The sequence below is a fragment of the Euprymna scolopes genome, chromosome 6 (genome assembly GCF_053919585.1).
Source record: "Euprymna scolopes isolate OS-2025 chromosome 6, ASM5391958v1, whole genome shotgun sequence".
Classification (NCBI taxonomy): domain Eukaryota; kingdom Metazoa; phylum Mollusca; class Cephalopoda; order Sepiida; family Sepiolidae; genus Euprymna; species Euprymna scolopes.
Window position 1 is genome coordinate 76,761,036 of NC_136487.1, and position 18,709 is coordinate 76,779,744.

Consider the following 18,709-nt stretch of genomic DNA (forward strand, 5'->3'; position numbering starts at 1 on the left):
AGTTATCATCCATAATAACATAGTAAAATTTGAATCATTTGCAAAGGATAGAAAAGGAATTGTAACAATTATATATTTATTTTCAAAATAGGAACGTCCAAAAGTGAGGAATAAAATTGAGAAAAACAATGTAAACAGTATGCTATATTCAAATTTTTTTATTTCCTCTAAAGAATAAGTCTTACTTAGTCATTTGTAAACGTTGCATCAGCCGGCACCATGGCAAAATACCAAAAACTTCATTACTCTGTGAGACAAGCTATTGTTAAGCTACACAAGGAAAAGCACACCATTAGAGAGATTTCAGAGAAAGTGAAACATTCCAAGAGTGTTGTAAGCAGGGTTGTTAAATCCTACAATGATACTGGCAAAATAGTTAGTGCTTTTAAAACCGGCAGACCCCGCAAAACTTTGGCAAGAGAAGATTGAATAATGCAGCGTATGTCATTGAAGGACCGTTTCTGTAGAATCAAGAATCAAGAATGCGCTTACCTTCCCTCTCCACCATTATGGACCATTTAACTAATTTCAATATATTTATTCAGTAGCAATTAGCGGTATGCTAATTGCCATTGGACCAGCCTACAATTAGTCAGGGATGGTGGATTGTTCTATTTTGAGGCGCCTGATTGGCTAAACATGCCAGGAGGGGCAGGTGCCACTCTACAAATGCCAGCTGCTCTGGCATTCAGGGGTTTTACTGTTCTAGACTCCTGCCAGGAACTACACTCTGTCAATTATCGCATCCATTCAGCACAACATCTTCATTGGATTAGCTGGCTCACCCTAGCAATATTCTACAGTTTCAAGTCTTGCACAGAAATTAAAAGGGCTCATGTGTTAATGTGTCAAGACAGACTGTTTCTAGACGACTGCAAGAAATAGGTGAAAGATTAAGTGCAAAGTGTATTATTATTATGTATATCTATATCAAAAACACTTGTAAACATTTTTTTTTAATTTTTAATTTTTTATTTCCATACTTTGTGGACCAGGCGCGGACACAGACCGCACAATTTTAATGAACCACCGATTCAAAAAAAAAAAACTGATTCATTATATGTAATCAGTTTTTTAAAATAGTCAACCATATAGGAGCCTATTCGTGACCAGACACACACACCACACACACACAGACATTCAGCTTTATATTATATATATATATATATATATATATATATATATATATATATATATTGAGGAAGTTTAAAATATGGAATGTTTAGTATCTAGATTTAGAATTGTGGATAAGCATGGTAACAAGCTAATAGTAGAAAGAACACAGTCCCATCTATAAAACAGAACTAATATTTGGGTTGATTCACATTATCTGAATCATTGATATTTTTTGCACAATGATTAGAGTCTTTTGAATCCATCCAAATATCAGTTCTATTATAAACCAGATTTAAAACCACTTCAGCATTGTGGAATAACTGAAGGACAAACCAACTTAGTGAGCCAGTTAAGCAAGGTCTTTCAGAAAACTTTGCCCACTACCTTAAAAAAGGCTTATAACCTCAATAATTGCAACAAGTAGACTGTGCTCCTTTTGTTTGTATAAAGAGATCAGTATTGTATCTATTCAATTCTGAGATACAAGGTATCCCTTCGTACATCAGATTCTCCAGCAATCTTATCAACCCCAGAATGAAAAACCTCTGCAGAGATGCCATCATGGCCAGGTGCTTTCCTGATATTTACTTCCATAATTGTATAACAAACGATTGTATTTCATCATTGTATCACAAATTTTAGAAACGATGAGTCTGTCCATCACCATCATACGGTTGATAGATTTTTGTAGGCTGTTCATGACATCTTCGTCAACCACTTGTTAAATGCTTAGTGTACTGTTTCATAATATCTTTGGGGTTTTTTAATAGGGAATCTCCATTTTTGAAGCTAGGTGATATCATAAATGAGGATGAACACGGCGCTAATCAAATGGTACATAGTTTTGCCATCTTTCCTTGTTCACTGCTAGCAAATTTTTGTGGCCATATGGTAGAATGCCAGGCTTCAGTCATTAAGCTCCAGGTTTCGTATCTCATTAGGTCTAGCCATACTGATGAGCCATAGACAGTTATACATGTGCTTGAAGATAATTATGTTTTATAGTTATTTTATAAAGGTATGTATATACATATGCACCCTTATAAGGGTATTATACTGGTGAAAGAACATTGCTTTATCTCTACCATTTTGGTATAATGCTTCCCCATATAATGTGTTCAATCATCAATATTGCAAAAACAATGATATAAATGGTATAAATAAATGAGAATAACTGGTTCAGTTCAAAATTTCCTTAAAAATGGCCAAATAAATGCCAAAACGTTTTGAAAATAGCTAAATGATAAAGAAAACCATTCAAAACATTTAAACAATACTAGTTTATACCTATTCCTTTAGCGGCATTGGTACAATACTTGGGTATGTCAATTTCCATTTTTATCTAGCATCTACTCCTTTATAACTAATGCATCAATGTTTATAGTATGTGGGTTGGTTTCTGCATTCAAAGATTTTCCAGTTCTATTCTAGAATTCCCTCTATATTAAAAAACAAAAATAAAGAAAAATATGTATGATGTACATACACTTGATGAAATGAAAATATCATATTCTAAAAATCATGTACATTGATCAAGGAATTTTATTTTTAAATAAAAAAAAAAAATCTAATTTTATGAGCATCCGAAAAGTGACTATCGCGCTCGTATTTTGAAAAAAGACTTGAAAAAATTTGTTTTTAATATAGTAGGGGTAGTATATGCATAAATTGATCTACTATTAGGATTGTCAATATGAAAAATAAAATTAATGTTAATATTTTTTGTTGTACCTTTATTTTTTTTTTGGTTTTTATTTTTTTCAGAAATATGGCTTGAAGTCAATCCAGCTCACTCAACGGCCCCGTAAAGTGATTGTGTTCCTTAACCCCGCAGTTAGTCGTGGGTAAGTGGTTTAAGAAGATTTTCATGGAACTAACTCCCTCTTCCAATGACCCAAATTATTTATTTAAAAACTATACATTACAAATTTCAGAGATGTTACCATGGTTTCATTGCAGTGGATCTGTCTATTAAAAGCTTTTAAACATCCAATGTAATCATTAGTGACTCATGAAATGAAAAACAAATCAAGGAATCAAGTCTACTACTACAAAACTACTGGACTGGTCTGGCTAAAATTTTGTATAGACCTTTATTATAATAAGGTACAGTGAATTAAGTATTATGGTATCCATTCAATGCAAAGTTAGGGATTAATAGGGATTAGTAATTAAGGCAAAAATGAGCACAAATTTAACCATATTCAACCATCAATTTCTCATAAAGCACACATTCTAATACAATTGGCTATAATGTTTTTGTGTTTTTAATGGGCAAAAAGTCTACTTTGTATATTTTTACAAATAAATATTTCAAAGTGTAATATCTTTTCAGTTCTAATTTCTTTCAAACAAAAAAAAAAAATGTTTACTCTGAATTTTGACGGCAGCCTCTCTGCAAAAATAAAAAAAAATAAAGAAAACGATCCTAAAATGTAAATCCATGCCATTTTTCTGATTATTTCCATTAGGACTAAAACACAACTGTTACTATGTAGCTTAATTACCATAAATATGTTTTTATATTTATTACATATAAAGGATTCACATTCACAGCCTGAAAGTTTCATCTCTTTACTGTAGATATTAATAGTGAGACTCTAAGAAAGCAAACCCTGTCATAGACGTATGTCAGAAGCATCAAGGCGTCATTGAATTCTTGACAAGTGTATTGAGAATGATGGTGACTATGCAGAAAAAAAAATTCTGGAGCATAAAAGTAGCAATACACATGAAAAAATTGAAATAGCTTGAAATATTTCAATATTGGTATGCATAGAAAGAGCTTGATGAGCTAAGAAAGAATCTTTTTAAATTTTTAAAATCTGATTAAAATTAAGGAAGTTATGGCTATTTTTGTGCCTCACACGTTTGGATATTTTCCCCTCTTTAAGACCATATGCGTTTCGTCACATTTTTTACACTACTTTTTCAGTAAAAATGTCATATCTTTGTTAAAACACAAGACTAAAAAATGAAATTTACTGTATAAGTGTATTTTTGTACAAGGAATCAGAATATGCAACTGAAAATCTCTCAAAGTTTATGGTTTCCAAATAATCTGCAGTAAATGTGCATAAATATGCAGCAATTCCTTAAAAATGCCATGTATCCATAAACAGAAAAGAAGTTGGAGAACTCAAAGTTGAATTGTAATGTGCTTTATGTACAAAAAAACTTAAATCTAAACATAAGACCATTTAAAAATGAATATATTGCAATATTTCTTTGGTATTATTGTAGATTAACACCTTTTGTTTAACCCCACTCAACTCCTTCTGACCACCCCTCCAAAATGTGATTCTAACTTTTTAGGAAATTATGTATAAAATGCCATGAAAAACTTTAATGAAAGATAAACAAATTATTTTAGAATTGAATGTAAAATAATTTCCTATTACAGATCATTCTAGCATTTTAGGGCAGTTAACTGTTTTTTTTTCTATGGGAAAATATGCATGCTTTTTTTTTTTTTTTAAGATGATTATGTGTAGTTTTAAGAGGGTTTCTATGCAATGAGAATATGTGGAGGGTTGCCATTCGGACTTTGAATTAATTGTAGGGCTAAGGAAAATTATGTGTGAGCATACTGAAAACTTGACAGAGACAAAGCTAACAAAAACAATATTAGAGGGGGGAGCGGTTAGTTTCACAAAAATTTAATGTAAAATAATTCACCATTTCCTGGCCATTCTAGCATTTTAGGACAGTTAACCAATTTATTTTTATGTGTATTTTCTTTAAGGAAGGATCTATTTTTTGTTTGTTTGTTTTAGATGCTTGTATGTGGCTTACAGAGGTATTTTGTTGGAGGGGGAGGGGGGCTTGCCACTCGAACTTAGTGTTATTGTTAGGGTTAAAGAGTGTTTTAGGAGGAGACTTGCCACACATAATTTGGATTAGAGGTGAAGTTAAGAGAGCTTTTTTTTCAAAGAGAGCGTTCATCACTCATATTTACTGTTAGCGGTTCATAATTATTGGCTTTATATTATATATTTAGTTTTAATTTAATAAGAAACTGCGTTGCGAAATTTCAAAGAAAATTCCATAAATTTGTTGATTTCTATTTTCGAGGTTGAAGGTGTTAATTCCATAGGCCGTTTATACTACGCTGGAGCAGGTTGTAAAAATATCTTTCGCTTAATAAGTAGAAAAAAAAATTAACGAAATAAAAAGCTTCCTAATTGTAGTTTGATGTGTTTTCTAACTGCTTTTAAAATTTCAAGAATATTGATATAGATTTTGAGGGTTTGTATTACTATACACATAGATTCGAAAAAGTTGTCAAAAAAACAAATATATAACAAATAAATGTTATCAAAAGCAAGTTACTTTTCTACCTAACTGGATAATTTTTTAGTGTTTTTATTTAATGTAACATGTTTATTCAGCTTGAAAACAGTGTTTACCGATGTTTTGGAAAATTTTAAATGGCGCCCGCCGCCCGACTCTCTTGAAACGGTAAGTTTGGGGAAAAGAGTTAAAAATAAAAAGTAGACAAAATACTGCTAGAAATTCGCTCAATATATGTTACCGTGACATAGGCTGACATATATTCGGTGAGTTTTTAACAGTATTTTGTATAGTTTTTTTTTTTTTTAATTTTTAACTCCTTTTCTCAAACTTACCGTGTCAAAGAGAGTCGGGCCGGGCGCCATTTTTAATTTTCCAATACATTACATCGGTAAACACTGTACGTTTTTCGAGCTGAATAAACATGTTACAGTAAATAAAAACACTAGAAAATTATCCAGTTAGGTAGAAAAGTAACTTATCTTGCCTTTGATAACATTTATTTGTTATATATTTGTTTTTTGACAACTTTTTCGAATCTATGTATAAACGAGATTTTGATACTTATTTTGATTTTGAAAAAAAAACATTTGTGGCTGTTCGCAGTAAAACATTGTTTTAATTCGCTGTTCAAAACTAATTTAAAGAATAAAAGTGCATGCAAGCTATATATCTACAAAAGTTTATTTTGTTTTTTTTAACCATGTTTTTAAATTTGACGAAAAAATGTGAGAAATTGCAACAGATTCATAATGCCGAATTGGTTGGGATTGTTATACATTCTGAAAACCGAATAGTTCTAAACTAATGTTATTCTGATAACAAAATAGCTCTAATTAAACATAAGAACATTTATATTCATATTTCATTTTGTTTCATTTTGTTTTTCTTAATTATTTTCATTATGTTTCATTTTGTTTTTCTTAATTCGTTCTTGAATAAAAATTAAAGAACGCGTGTTTGTTTATACACTGTGCTATGGCTGATTCTACAGGCTGTAGCTGCTGCTGCTTCTAGTAATATTAACTTCATTTGACCAAATTCGATAAATAGAAACAATTTTTTTTTTTCGAGTAGGTCCTTTTAAATTATCAATTACCGCGGTCCTACTCAACATAAAATAATACTTTTAATTGATAAAGATAGTAAAAAGATTGATTTACTTACTACTGGGTGTCCGAAGAATTTTTTTTTCAAAATGTTCGATACTCGGCATATTAAAGTCTTATTTTTAACACGACAAAAAAAGAAATGGTCAAAAATATTTCGGACACTTGACAGTATTAAGATTAACACCTCTTCTTATTGATTCCCAAATTTCATGACGAAATTCTTCATACAATCACGGTACGGACCTTTAGAAAACAGGGGGGGGGGGTCATTACAAAACCTTACCGAAAACGCCATTTTATGACGTTCACATTTTTATCACTTTATTTGCTCAAAACTCTTAAAATATATAATGTACATTCATATTAATTCATTTGAAAGTATATTCATTTCCAAACAAAACAGTAGTAATTTGAAGACTTGAAGTGCTTTGGTTTAAAAAATATGGCTATTTTAGTAGAACTACCTTGAAATCTGTGATTATCCAAAGCGTTTTTTCGTCCGTGTGTATTACTAATAAAAGATCACTTGTTTTAATCACACCACTCCCATCTTCATATCTCTTCAAAGTTTTGAGTAAAAAAAAAAAGGGAGGCTTTACTTTTTATGACCCTTGTATGGCAAAGTGTGCTCTAGATGCCCATACACAGCCATCGTTCATTGCTGGCAAAAATGCATTGAGAATGGTGGTGAATATGTAGAAAAATAAATTTTGGAGCACATTGTACAATATATACATATATATATATATATATATATATATATATATATATATATATATATATGACTGGGTATATTTACACCTATTTAAAGTTTGTGAGTATATATATATATATATATATATATATGTTTGTGTGTATATGCATAAACATATGTATACATATCTATGAGACTGTGTGTGTATTTTTTATGTATGTATATGTAGACGCGTGCACGCATATGTGAATGTTTTCCTGTATCTATATCTCAAATGTTGTTCATCCTTATTTTTTTTTTAAATAATCTAATTTCTGGCTAGTCTCAGCCATTGTTACTAATCCTCACATTGTTGAATTTTTTAGATGAAGATTGGTAATTCAGATTATTTGGATTACTGTTCTCATATTGAATATTATTTTCTCATCGTTTGGTTGTATAGGTGTATCTTGAACTCTAGAATCCGAATGGAGTTTTCAATAGAACCTTTTATTTAATCTACGGGTGTAGCATGCTCTAATACTGTCACCCATGACCTGCTGGGAGTCTTAACCAATTTAGTAATTGTATACTTTTTTTCTTTTCTTTTTCAGTAAAGGTGTGAAGCTCTTTGAAAAAAATGCTGCTCCCATTTTAAATCTGGCTGGTATCCAGGTTGATGTTGTAAAGGTATCTTAACGATTTTTTTATTTTTTTATTTTGTTTTGTCGGTGGCACAAGGATTGTTATAATCAACATATGCCATAGGAAAAAACATGAACTGAGTCTCATTAAGCAATTGAGCAAAAAAATTAAAAATGTCCATAATGTTGCTAATAAATATTTGAGAGAAATGGCGATGATTTATTTAAAAAATGATGGTCGTTACAATCTGAGGTGAAAAGTCAGTTGAAAAAAAAAAAAAAGATCTTACTCCAAATTCAACTGTTTCATCAGTTTTAAGTAAAGACAAAAATAATTCATTCAATAAATAATAAATAATAATAATAAATCAATCATTTGATTTCTTTTGCGACAATAAATAATATTTATTTTATTTTGCATTTCTCAAATTATTTCTCCTATTTTTATCTGTTCTCAAGATATTTATTTTTATTTTGTATGGATGCCAAACTATTTTGTTTCACATGTCATTTGGAATCTTCCGACTACTGTTCTCATTTTGAGTATCATTTTCACAACATTTCGGTGGATGTAAACTTTGACCTTCTTCGGATGTATCATGTTGAACTCGGGAATGTTTCTGTCAATCTCTGGAATCTGGATGGAATTTCTTGTCGATCCATGGCGCAGTGGTTAGAGTACTTGGAAAAAAATCAAGTGTAAATTCATATTCTCCTGAAGATTAATGGTTCAATTCCAAGTGTGGGAAATCGAAAAATGCAATTGCAGATTACTTAGAACCTCTATCCAGTCATGGCTGACAAAACGAGAGCATGCTATCCCCGTGAAGTAAAATAAAGGTTGCCGTTTGAAATTCCGTCCAGATTCCCAAGTTCGACAAACATTCCCGAGTTCAACAAGATACACATGAAAAAGATTGGCGGTTACATCAACCGAAACGTTGTAAAAATGACACTCAAGATGAGAACAGTAGTCAGAAGATTCCAAAGAATACAGAAACCAATCCTCATCTCTAAAATTCAGAAATGTAATATCTTGTTTTATCTTACAAGTCCCCAACATATTTCCTCAAATCTTACTGGTCTGCAGGCTAGTTCCTCCTATTTAACCTGATTATTTTCTTGTATCTTAACCCACTCTCTCCAAACTGTTTTGTTATATCTTAACCCCCTCTCTCCAAACTATTTCCTTATATTTTAACATTCCCTCTCCAGAGGAACAAAAATATATTCCAAAAATGATGTAAATTGATCAAGTAGCTTTATTTTTAATCAAGAAAATCAAATTTTATGAGTAAGAGAGAAGCAACTGTCTTGCATTGCCATCTTAAAAATAATCTCAAGAAACAAGGGAGACAACTCAAAAATAATAAAAACTTGCAAGATTTTTGTTTTAATGTCTACAAATTTTCATTAATCACTTAAAAATAATTTTCATAGTTTTAAATACTATTTGATTAATTTATGCAATTTTTGGAATATGATATTTTCACTTTATTATGGGCACATATATCCCGCAGATTTTTGTATCTTAACATGGGGGAATTCTAGACAAGAACTGGATCATGTTTTTCCTTGTTTTGTGCGGCCCCCAGTTTGGGAAACCGACAGTAATGTCAACCTTTTTTATTTTAATGTTTTCAGCTACTCATGTCTCTGATTTCTTTTCTTTTTTTTTTCAGTTGGAGTATGAAGGTCAAGCCAAACAATGCCTGACCGTTTTAGAGAATGGAGAGACAGATGCCATCGTCGTGGCTGGTGGTGATGGAACCCTGCTTGAAGTAAGTATGAATATTATAGATTTTTTTTTTTTTTAAATGAAGGGTTCATCGTAAGTTCTATTCATTCAAAATATGAAAAAATTTATTCTTCGTTAATGTTCGTACATACATAGACATCTCGCTAGTTAATTCGGTACTGTGCCCCATTAGGCACAATCCTAAATATTAGCCTCCTTATATCTAAATGGCAATATGCCTTGTTTAAGGTGAAAAAAAAACTATGTATATATTTATATTAGTAATGGAAGAATTCCAATATTTTTCCTGATTCCGATACAATTACCGATTCTGATTTGTTTCATATTTCTAAATATAGAATTGTTTTATTTTGTGTCTGCATATGTGGAAAGGGAGGTCGGATAATGTTAAAAAAAACCCCATGTAGTGTGTGCATATATTCTTGCAAATGTAAAAAGTAGGTTTATGGGTGTGACCTATAGATTTTAAACTAAAATCTATAAATATTTATTATTTTATTATCAGTACAAGCCATGGAAAATCAAGTTTTTAAACAAAAACGAAGAAATAAAAGCAATAAAAAGAATTGTTTTGAGCATCAGAAAACAAGCACAAATTTATTTAGATTTTGATACCCCCAAAAATTTTGATTTGATTTTTTTTTTTTTTTTATATTATTCTGTCTAATCATCCCAACACTGATATATATATATATATATATATAATAAATTCAAAACTGGCATCATTCCCTTTTTCCCTCATGTTAAAAATATCATTTATTTAGGAAGCCATTCTTAACATGGAGAAAGGAAGATTTCACATCGACATAGCATGTTTGAAATCATTTTCGGTTTAAAAAGAAATTTTTTGATTTAATAAATTTCACATTTTCATTATCATCTTCTGACAGCTGATTGTTTAATAGCTTTGGCATCTTCCAGCTGCTTACATGAACTTGCCAGAGATTGGATCGTAAATTGGATGAGTACCAACAGAACTTCTTGACAACCTTAATAGCATTACCATCCGAGTTCTTATCCATCTTCATCATCTTCCACTTCTTGCACACAAACTGATTATTCATCTCTCAACCTACAAGTAATTTCACTATCTCTTAATATTTTTATCTGATTGGCTGTTTCCAGCAGGACAATCTAGAGTAATTTTTAATCTGGCAATTTATAAGCTTAATGTTTAATACTAGGGATGGATTTGGCTCTAGCACTTGCTGTAAAAATGTACTGACTGTATACGAATGGTAAACATTGCACTTGATAGATGTCTCACCAAGAGAAAAAGGAAATGGGCACAGAGATTTGAAAATATCTCTGGTGGGGGTGCAACCATTCAGAATATGCTTTTGCAAAAAATAATCTTCCTAGATTTCCTGTTGAATGGATACTGTGTAGCCATTATCTCTGGTGGATATCTCTAATAGTCTGCTTCTTGGTGGTTGAATAGTGACCACTTGTTAGTCACACTCGTTGTGCTGGCCCAAAGTGACCACTTGTTAGTGGTCACTATTCGACCACCCAGAATCCAGCTGTCAAATGATTCCAGGAGATGGGTAAAAAAAAAGGGCTGTTAGAGTTGACCTTCCAGGAGTGATGCGGTTAGTTGGAATTTGATGTATGCAGATGCGTTTGATTTTTGTGGCCTCAGACGGAAGGTCTATTGTGTCAAGTTGGTCTTGTGTTTTTTTTTTTTCTTGTTGATGAAAATTAAAGATCTAATTTTGCAAGTTTGCTATTTAATCTAAGAAAATGAGTGTCCTTTTTAACCTCCAAAGAAAAATAAGCCCCTGTTGATTGTTTTTAACTGGAGCTGTTTTTTTTTTAGGAGTTGCAACATTGACTGAACTAAACGACTTTGGGCCAGCACAACGAGTGTGACAATTAACATACATAGTTACAATCTATTATTGATAATAATTTTTAATGGTTGCATTTTAATAGATTGCTTATGATTGCATTTTAATTAAATTTTAATAAATTTTTAATAGTTTTTTAATGGATTAAATTTTAATAGATTTTTAATGAATATATTTTAACAAATATTTTATGATTGAATTTGAATAGATTTTTAATGATTGCATTTTATGATATTTTTCATTTTGCAGACAGTGACAGGTATGATGCGAAAGAAAGACAAGGTAGGTCGATATATATTATATATGTTATATATGTATGAAAGACTGCTTTGCTGATTCATAGGATGAAATGCTCACAAAAATCTGAATACTGTCTCAAAATAAAATAGTTTCCATTAAAAAATCTGAAACATTTTACATTTACATTTTTACAAACAAAATAAAATATACTCCTTCAATTTGATCAAAATACAAATAATAGTAATGATTTCGTTCTTTTGTATTTTAGCGTTCCAAAGAATCCATAACTCTTGTTTGATTACTTAATCAAGGGATACAAATTAGAATTTTTTTTAATAATATTTTTCTTTGTATAATAAATCACAGGTAAAATTTACAAAAGAAAAATGTTTGGTATTTATCCAGTTTTACCGAAATATTAAAAATTATAATTTCACAAAATCTTTATTATGTACATACCTATTAGGTTAAAAAGAAAAAAAAAAAAAAGCTGTGCACCAAAATTTTCGCAAAGACATCCAGCAATTTTTGTTGGTTTTTGTTCAGAATTCACCTTATATTAAAAAACAAAAATAAATAAAAATTTGTATGGTTTATGTAACCATGATGAGATGAAAATATCATATATGCAAACTACATAAATTGATTCAGTACTTTTATTTTTATACAGATAATCATTTTTAAGTGATTAATGGGAAATCGTAGGCATTACAACATAGACCTTAGTTTGTAATTGCTGAAGCATATGCCTTTGGGTTTTTTGTTTTTTGTTTTTGTTTAGATTGTTTTAAAAAAAGGCAGACAAGACAGCCGCCCTTCAATAATAAAAATTGATTTTCTCATTCAAAAATAAACTTTATTAATTCATGTGATTTTTGAAATATGATATTTTTGTACATTATACAGATTTTTCTTGATTTTAGTTTTTGTAATACAAGGAGGAATTCTGGACAAAAACTCTTTTGTTTTTATAAAATAAAATTGGATCAGTAAACAATTTCTAGCTGGTATTATTATTATGACTGTGTAACTAAGGTAATTAAAGAGGAGATAACCAGTGACAGTTTTAAGAAAATGTCCAATGAGACATTTTGTCATTAAAATGTGTTTTTTTTTTTATTGTTTTAAAAATTTAAAAAAATCTTGATGAATCTGCATAATTTTTGGTGCACTGTCTTTTTAAAACCTAACACGAAAGTACCTGTATTTATTTGCTTCCCCACTGAGTAAATTAGGCATGAAGCTATTTTTTAATGTGGGGAGAGGGGAAAGGCGGGCCAGCTCTCCCGAGAGGAGGGGAGAGGGAGTTGGTACTGCTGCCTCTTGGTATATAGGGTTGCCCCTACATGGACCAGAAACTGATTGCCACAACGGCAATGGTCTTTTAGTGCAGCATCTGCCGGAACAGATACTATACTTTGATCTTTGATGCCTGGGGCAAGAAAGTACATAATAAAATTTTTGTGTCGTTTTGTTTTTTTTATGAACAATTTTTAATATTGAGTTAAAATTGGATAAGTGCCAAATGTTTGATTTAATTTATTTTATTTGTTTATTAAAAATATTCTTTTGACTAAACATTAGTGTATTAACGGTATTCTTTTGTAGATTCAATTTCAGAAATGTAGTAAAGTTGTACGTTCAGTTGTCTCCCTTTATGAAATAGTCAAATATGAGCTATGGTTACTTTGGATTCGTAAAACATAAAAGAGTTTTGAATGCTGAATAGCAAATTTCTTTAATTGCTACTTTCGTTTCTTCTCTGGTTTGTTTGAATTTGCTTTCTTTGTCACTTCCCAAAACAAGTAAGTTTTCACAGGAATCTTAACGCAAAGTATTTTCAACCAATGAAAATTGTTTCAAACTCCAAAAGTAACAAGTTTAACTTAGAAACTCCTTTAAAACAGTGGCTTGGTCAGAGTCTTCCGAGTGATACTGTAACAGAGCGCATATGAGTGTGTATGAAAATATCAGCAGCAGCTGATAAATGGATAGCAAGCAATTGTATTAGCAGCAGGAGCAGTGTTTAAATGCATATGCAAATTGGCAAGTCTGCTCAGACTTGTGTCTTAAGAAAAAGAAAAACGAGCACACAGGAGATGGACGTGTAAAGTGAAGGCAAGAATGGGCTGGCTGTGGCCAGCGTGCAGTCGGAAGAAAGAGAAATGCTGCCAGGTGAAAGACTTCTAAGCTGGCGTCATGACGGGGAGAAGGAAAAAAACGGTAATAAACGACTTATTTTGAAAAAGAAAAAAAAAGCAGTCAGATTTATTTATTTTTGTTTGTTGTTCCTTTCTGATGGTGCCAGCTGGCATGGGGGTTTGAGAGAGCATTGAACTGTAAAGAACACGGTTTGAGCATAATGAGCATGTTACAACACCTCTAGCACGTCTCGACTCCATGTCAACAACCAACGCCTATCCTACAGGACTTGAATGCCTCATGCTTAAATTCCTTTAGCCTGCTGCTGTTTCTCCTGTGAACTCAGCTATCTAGAAGGTAAACTCATAAATATACACACACACACAGACTAGAACTCTGAAATGATTTTCATTGGTTGAAAACACTTTGAATTAAAACGTTCATGTGAAACTTATTTGCTTTTGGAAGTGATAGAGAAATTAAATTCTAACAATATGGATAAAGAAAGAAAGTTTGTTTTCTAACATTGGTAGAAATTACTTTGTGATTGAGTCGCCAAAAGCTGATAGATTTGACAGAAATTTGTATTCCAAAAGAGAATAGCTACAGGTTTTTTTTTATATCAATTTTTTAAATTTTATTTTCGATTTATTTCATTTACTATTGATTAATTTTTAACATTTTTCTTAACAGGCTTTTTGCCGCAATGTTACCCTTGGAGTTTTACCATTGGGTCGGACAAATCGCTTCGCCACACGGCTTTTTGGTGAAGATCCTAATCAAGTGAGGTATGTCACTGTCATGTTCTCTATTAACCCCTTCTCTCTATTTCTATCTCTCTCTTTCTTTTTCTGTGCCTCTTTCTCTTTTTTCCTCTCTTTCTTTATTCTTCTCTTTTTCTTCGCCTTTTTCTCTCTTCCCCTTAAAGATGAAAATGATTTTAACATTTTATTTAATTAAACAGATCTCCAATTCTTCGACTGGAACACTTTTTGGACATTATGGAGTACAATTTCTTTGGACTTGTTGACTGTTATTGACCCTTCACACTTATTGGATGACATTCTCTTCATTATGGATATTAATGAATACAACTTCATTAATTATCTGATTTTTCAAATTTTAACAAAGATTTTAAAACGACAGTAAAATCTATTGAAACTTGAAATTATTCACACTTTGATTCTAGATTTTTGTTTTATCTTTCACGGATTACTATTTCATTAATCAATTGATTAAGTGATTAGTTAGTTGATTGATTGATTGATTTTATCTGTTGTTCTATTGAAAATGCCTTTTATTTCCATCCAAAAAAATTTTTTTATATATTTTTTCATATCTTTGCAAATTCATGCTAATCAGTAATGTATTTTTTTTACTAATATTTATCCTCTGATGCAAAGAGCTTATCTTTGAAAAACCATGGATTAAAAATTTTTATTTATTTTTTTCCCTTGTTTGAATTTTTGATGGATCAGTAAAGATTGTAACTTATTCAATTTTATTTTTCATCAATTTTTTTTCTATTTCTTTATATATTAGTGTTGGAATGGTTAATTGGAGTTGGAATCGGAAAAACCGGAACTGTTGGGAGTATCGGAAACGGAAAAATTTGTACCTATTTTCCGATGCCAAAAAATTATTCCTTATATTTTTTTTTTTTTTTTATTTTCCACTACTGGAAGTGATAACAAAAAATTAAATATTTATTAATTTTAAATTACCAGTAAAACTAAAATCAATAAATCACCCTCCACATGTGTTTATGTTTGACATGATGCATATTTAACGTGTTTTGGTAATCGGGACAAAATAATAATTTTATAGTTAGAGATTTATAAAGAATCAAAATCGGGAATTTAGTATAGAAACGGGGGAAAAATATTGGGATTGCATCATCACTAATATATATATATATATATATATATATATATATATATATATATGTGTGTGTGTCAAAGAATGAGAGTTCATATAGAGACGTTTTAATTTGAATAAAATAAAATACACATCAAGTGCACTTGAAAGCCAAATACAAGATAATATTAGGAAAATAAACAAATATATAATTTCAAACAAGTAAAATATTTGTTTATTTTCCTAATATTATGTTGTATTTGGCTTTCAAGCGCATTTGATGCGTATTTTATTATATATATATATTAGTGATGGGACGAATCCAATATGTTTCCTGATTCCGATACAATTACCAATTTTGTGCTAAATTCCCGATTCTGATACAATTACCGATTCCTATTCTTTATAAATCTGATTTTCGTAAAAACTCATGTTAAATATTCAGATATTTTCCTAAACGTCAAAATACACTTGTGGGGGATGATTTTAGCTTTACTGGTATTTTAAAATCAATAATTATTTATTATTTTATCATATTTTACCAGCAATGGAAGATTTTACTTTAAACAAAATCAAATAAAAAAAGACAATTAAAAGAATCGTTTTGGCATTGAAAAATAGGCATCAATTGTTCTGATACCCCAAAATCTTCCCATTTTTCCGATTCCTGATTCCGATTAATCGTCTCAATATTATGAGCAAACAGTTAATGAAATATGTTAAAAAACACTTTGAAATGAGTTAAAAACATATTTAATCTGAAAAGGAAACACTAGATAAATGGATAGTCCTTAATCCGTGGAGTTTCGAAGAAATACTTTCCTTCTCATCAGAGGGTAGAAATTAGCAAAATGCGGGATTGGATTTTGCATGCAGAAGTATTTGATGAAACAACAAGTAAGTAAATGATCTTACTTGAAAACAAAAACAGTGAAGCAAAGGGAATATGGTGAAGAAAAAGGTGATTACCCATGAATGGATAGTCTGGTGGAAGATAAAAAATCCAGTGACGGTAAAATCCAAATGTAAAACTGTGTGTGTACTAACAGGCTGCTCATCATTGCCTACTTGTAAAATATGCTTAAATATGATATTTTAATTTATGCAGATTTCGTATTTATTGTTATAGAGCCAATACTCTATCAATTTATTTTCTACCCAATATATAGTAACGATTTCAAAAGTAAAAAAAAATATGACTTGTATCATTCGCTAGCATCAAAACCAAAAAAACTCTCTAGCCTTATTCTTTAGCCTCTGAGCCACATCCATACACATTTAAATAGCTAAAAAAAAACTTGTTAACTTATAAATGTATATTTGCACATGTATAGAAGAACACTTCCAATTGACTTGAGTATGCCAGGTTTCAATATTTTTTCAATTTTAACCCCTTAGCAGCTATTTTTACTGACTAAGGACCAAATCAAAGTTGTTCCACAGGTCCAAATCTCCTATATATCAAATTTCAAGTCTGTAGACTAGAAATTGACAGAGGAGTTTTGAAGAGACCATTCCTTAGACAAGGCCATTTATATATAAATGTAGAATAATGCAGGATGTTTTAATTTCAATTCTAATTGATAGCACACAAGTCATTTTTTTTTTTTTTGCTTTTTGAAATCACTAGTATATATTTGGTACAATATAATAATCTATAGAGAATTAGCTCTATAATAAATATTATAAATCTGCATAAGTTAAAATATCCTATTCAAGTGTATTTTATGACTGGGCAATGCCAGACAGCCTGCTAGTATGTATGTCTCTCTCTCTCTCTCTCTCTCTCTCTCTCTCTCTATATATATATATATATATATATATATAATTTGTTTTTACGTAAGCAGTAATGTATTCCTACACAGTCATGAGTATGTTTTGGTCAGCTGTAAAAACAAATAAAAATATACCTTGCTCTACCTCGGTATTGAGCACTCTTATATTAACCTCATAATACTTCACTGGTTACCTTTCCTCTGAAAATTAACCTCAAAATTATATACATATATATATATATATATATATATATATATATATATCTATGTTTATGGAAAAAATGTACTTATTCAATTATATTTCACCCTTTATTTATATCAATCCTTTTATTTATAAAGTGTGATGTATGTTGAATATGACTACAGAGCATATACAAATAAATGACAAAAAGAACGATAGAATAAAAAGAACGATAGAATAAAAAGAACTCGTTAATTTTAAAAATGAAGCAAAAAAAGAATTTGGGTTTGATTATATGATTCCGAAAAAAACTCGAAGATTAGTTGCATTGTGTTTTATGGTGTTTATGTCATCTTTGATTTTTATCTGATGAGTGAAAGCAGAAAATATTAAAAAAACATTGACATAATAATTATATGATTGTTTCTGCACTATGAAACAGATGCTGTCAGGAATTTAACATTTTCACATGCTAAAAGAAATAAATGGTAAAAGGAACAACATCTTGGAATTTGGAATCTAGACATTTTGCCATTTATAATAGTTTTCATTTAAGACAATTCTACTTTTTTTTCTTCTTTAGATTCATTATGGATGCGGCTATGGCTATTGTTGAAGCAACAATTAAACCAATTGATATTCTTGAAATTAAAGTAAGTTTTTGTCTTTGTTTTATCGTTATTTCCCTGGCAAGTGCTCGTCTGAGCTCCAATCTCTGCCCCCCCCCTTGCCAATCTTTCACGAAAAACACCCGTCTAGCTGAAACCACTGTCAATAATTTTTCCCACTCTTTGACTATGCCTAGGTAGATTCCGTGAACAAAGCTTCTTTCTTAGAACTGCACGCCTGTGGAACTCTCTTCCATTTGCCTGCTTCCCAGGTGACTACAACTTGGTTGTCTTCAAGTCTAACATAAACAAAATCTTGATGAACCGCTACTTAAGTAATCCAGTCTGCCAAATTTCCATTACTAACGATTACTACGATATTTTCCCATTAATTACTGTACACTCAATAACCCTTATCCTCGAGTGGCCTCTGGGCCTTGGTAAGTGGTGACTCCTATT

The 18,709-nt window shown here is 30.7% G+C and overlaps 1 protein-coding gene across 1 annotated transcript in view; it reads left to right on the forward strand.

Moving 5' to 3' along the window:
* LOC145277715 (acylglycerol kinase, mitochondrial-like) overlaps positions 1-18,709 on the forward strand; it is a 59,934-nt gene that overhangs the window by 15,792 nt on the left and 25,433 nt on the right. The window contains exons 3-8 of the mRNA XM_080129413.1: positions 2,881-2,960; positions 7,809-7,884; positions 9,521-9,619; positions 11,697-11,729; positions 14,523-14,617; positions 18,226-18,295. Coding sequence (XP_079985539.1) covers positions 2,881-2,960; positions 7,809-7,884; positions 9,521-9,619; positions 11,697-11,729; positions 14,523-14,617; positions 18,226-18,295 — 453 coding nt within the window. The remainder of the gene's footprint in view (positions 1-2,880; positions 2,961-7,808; positions 7,885-9,520; positions 9,620-11,696; positions 11,730-14,522; positions 14,618-18,225; positions 18,296-18,709) is intronic.